Below are 3,852 nucleotides of genomic sequence, written 5' to 3' on the forward strand. Positions count from 1 at the left end.
TATATAGATTTTTAAAAAAATGAAAATAAAAATAATAATTACACTATCAATTAATAAAATAAATAAAAAGAACATAAAAAAACTAAATTGAATTGCAATTAAAAAATCTGGGGTAAATCTGCAAATAAATAAAAGTAAAAGGACTAATTTGAACGCGCGAATTACGTAGAGGGGCTGGAAGGAAAATTTTCCCTTCTCCTCTAAAACGGCGCCGTTCAAATGGATCAAATTGGAATTTAAAATAAATAAAAGGGTAAATTAAAAAAAAAAAAAATTTAATTACAAAAACATTAAAAGGCGGAGGGGCTAAATAAAAATAAATAAAATTCGCAGTGGTGTCACCTTCACCTTTTTTTTTAAATCGTAAATAAATAAAAAATAATCGAACGAAAAATAGTAAACCACCTTTAAAAACTGCCAATCGTTCTCTTTTTTTATTCCTCCTTTTCTTTCCTCTTTTTCTTCCCTTTACAATGAAGGGAGAGGCCTCTATTTATAGTTGAGCCTCCCCAAATCCAACGGTACAGATCAATTATATCAACGGCTGAGATTAAATGGTATCTACAAATTAAATCTCTAAGATTACAAAATCATATATTCTAAGATTGCATATCATATTTAAGATTATATATCATATCTAAGATTACATATCATATCTAAGATTGCATATATCATATCTAAGATTGCATATCATATCTAGGATTGCATATCATATCTAAGATTGCATATCCTCAAAAATTATATTTCCATATGTGAGCCCAGGCTAAAATTGGGTATTACAACAAGCATATATACATGAATGTTTAAATTGCATTTTCACGATTGCTCATGTAAGGTGAACTGTTAAGCAACATTTACGGTGGTCCCTTTTTCTAGGGTTTAGGAAAGCTAAAACAAAACAGTGAAAGGTGATGTTTCTTTTGAGATGAGGAGTAGTACTTTGTATTGTTTAAAGGTGTTTTGTTACAGATTGGATGTATTTGGTGTGTTTTCACTTTTTACAATTCTTTTGCTGGCTAACACAGAGATTCAGAAAAAGGGTACTTAATTTTATCTCATGCTCTTACTTTTCCTTTGAAACCCAAATTAACTAAAGAAACTGATATTGATATCATATGCACTTTTGAGTTTGACTTTGGCCCTTTTTGGTGAAGAATTGACGGATGATGTTTAGGCATACATTCTCCACCTAAAGAGCCTTGGAGAGGTCAGTGAACCATACGAGTAACCTTATAGATGAATACAATTGTAAATGCCGTGTCTTTCACTAATGGCACTTTAAACTCTAAACTTGAATGGAAATTGCTGTAGATGATCATTTACATTGGCATAGCTGAGCAAAAAAAATTATATTGGCATGCATAAATGGTAGGTAGTACTTACCATGATCATCACATATTCTAAATCAATCATTTGATGTGTACCACTAAAACAGTCCTTGGGTAAACCCTAAAAAGAGTTGATCAATTGATAGAAATCTTACTTCTCAATTACTCTGATTTGTCTATATATATAAATATATAAAAGGAAAATAAGGGAACAAAAGAGTGAGAAGGAGAAACAAATTGTAAACTTGAATCAAAGAAATACATTCCAAGATGCGAAATTACCTGAATGTACTGAGTGTATATATTGTCGAGGGGGTGTACCTCATTTCACCAAGTATTGTTTTTTTATCAAGGTTGTCTTTTAAATTGCCGAAAATCTTAAAACCTTCATAGAATATGAACCCATTAAGATGCTTGAATAAGTGAAACCGTAGCAAATGAAGGATTTTGTACATGGTTAAACTTGACCCCATGACTTGGGGTATAAATTGTGCTGGCCCTTTTACTCTGTGAACCAGCCAACTTAACAGAATTAGAGATAAAACTTCAACATAAACCAATACCGAACACACTCTCGTACATATATAGCGACTACTCAGTTCATGCAAGCAAAGAGCAAAGCTTAATTTACCATATATCAACGTAATACTATATAAAAATGTTCATCACTACTTGTGGAGTTGTAGTTTCATCCTCTTGATGAGATGGTTCGCCACTTCGATCCGATTCTTCATCTTTGTCTTCAAAGCTGCTGGTTGTTGCTTTCTGTTGGTTTAGTGCTGCTACCCTATATTTGTGTAAATACCTTATCATAGCCTGAGCGTAGTTGTCAAGCCCTACAGCACCCAATGCCCAGCAGATGTCATCTCCACATATTGTCTTGCGACTCCCTTTGCGACACTTGTCGGATGCCTCGCTTGTTACGAAGCTTATGAACTCCGTCACACATTCTTGCATTGTTTCCTTAGCCTCTTTCGAAACCTTGGCACTTGGTGGCAGGATTTGTTTCATAATCCGACCCACGTTGGCTATTGGCAGAAATGGATTTTGTTCATCACCCATTTCTTTAATTTACCAGCTTATGAACTCGATGCTAGCTCTCTAACTTAGAAGCGTAGCTCTTTATGATGATCCACAAGCTTTCTTATATTATTATATGTATTATGTATATGAATGTGAGATACCATGGGATGACATCTCATGATAATCATCATACACATAGTCTTATCCAGTTGATTGTTATGTTAACCAAGATTTTGAAAATATGTGTTATTACGTTATATTTTATTGTGAAAAGTCTCGATTTTGATGTTTAATTGTCTGATCAACTTTTCTTTAAAAAATTATGCATTTATATGTGTGCATATAAGTATACATAATAAAAATAAATATAACATAATTTAAATATTACTATTTTCGTGAGAAATAGATTAAAGTTCTTGTAAATTTATTCTAATCAATTATTGTTCTCCTATATGAGAAATTGTATCTAGTCTTAGTTCATATATATGTTTTTTTTAAATTTACCCTAAAGTTGTCAATTGAGAATTAACTCGATTGGCATGGACATAGTTCCCAATGCAGGAGAACATGGGTTTGAGTGCGCTGAAGTGTATTATCCTCCTATTAATGAGGTGGGGAGAGACTATTGGTAATTCTAAATATTATGTCAAAAGAAGCAGATATGATCAAAACTTATAATGAAATTGTTAAGATTCAAATACCAACTTACAAGTCATTTATCTACCATGAAGTTTTGAAACAAACAAGAAGTTCAAGCCAAAATGACCTACAGGGCCTTTTTCTATACACGATCTTACTGTGTCTACCTATTTGCAGACTCTCCAACAAAGAGAATATTTACATAAATTATATCAAACCCTAAAAAGACTTAACAAAATGGTCCCCCTCCCTCCACTATCCCCATAAACTTATTAAACCCTACCACGATAATCTGGGCTTATAACCTTTTTGTAATCTCAAAATATACTAATTACCTTTAGCTTAATTAAAATATTGTGATACTATCTAAAACAAGTGGTGGATATTTAAGCACGTCTGCATGGAGCAGAGGTTCATTAACTTAAGTGTAGGTCAAAATTAGGTTTTGTCACTCTATTTGCTGCCAAGTGAAAAGAATTATATTCATTTTCATCCCTCGAAATTAGTTGAACTTTGTTTTTATTTTTGGTAACATGAGGCCGTATGTACTCCAATCAGCTATCTGATTGTGCAAAATAATTCCCACTATACTGTTTGCTAGGCTCGAATATATTAATTTTTTGCTGCATCATTTGCCACTTGTGGTAATTGCTCATTAATTAATTATATTAATTTCTTTGATAATCGCTATCATTTTCCACTTTTGGTAATTGCACAAATTAAAATAGAATGCAAGTTAATTATAAGGGTTAGACGAGATGGTAAGGGTCTTATTTTTTTATGTCAATAAATAATTTAAGGTTCGATTATTTCTTGAATTAGGACAGTTTTAAAATCTGTGATCAACGTCTATCAATTTAAG

The 3,852-nt window shown here is 32.2% G+C and overlaps 1 protein-coding gene across 1 annotated transcript; it reads right to left on the reverse strand.

The window, feature by feature from the left end:
- Window positions 1-1,725: 1,725 nt before the first annotated feature.
- Window positions 1,726-2,465, reverse strand: LOC105801620 (nuclear transcription factor Y subunit B-5). Its single transcript, XM_012632841.2, has one exon. It carries the CDS (start codon window positions 2,388-2,390, stop codon window positions 1,977-1,979), a length of 414 nt encoding a protein of 137 aa, XP_012488295.1. The 5' UTR covers window positions 2,391-2,465; the 3' UTR covers window positions 1,726-1,976.
- Between the last annotated feature and the right edge of the window lie 1,387 nt (window positions 2,466-3,852).

Source organism: Gossypium raimondii, chromosome 11 (assembly GCF_025698545.1).
Source record: "Gossypium raimondii isolate GPD5lz chromosome 11, ASM2569854v1, whole genome shotgun sequence".
Taxonomy (NCBI): Eukaryota; Viridiplantae; Streptophyta; class Magnoliopsida; order Malvales; family Malvaceae; genus Gossypium; species Gossypium raimondii.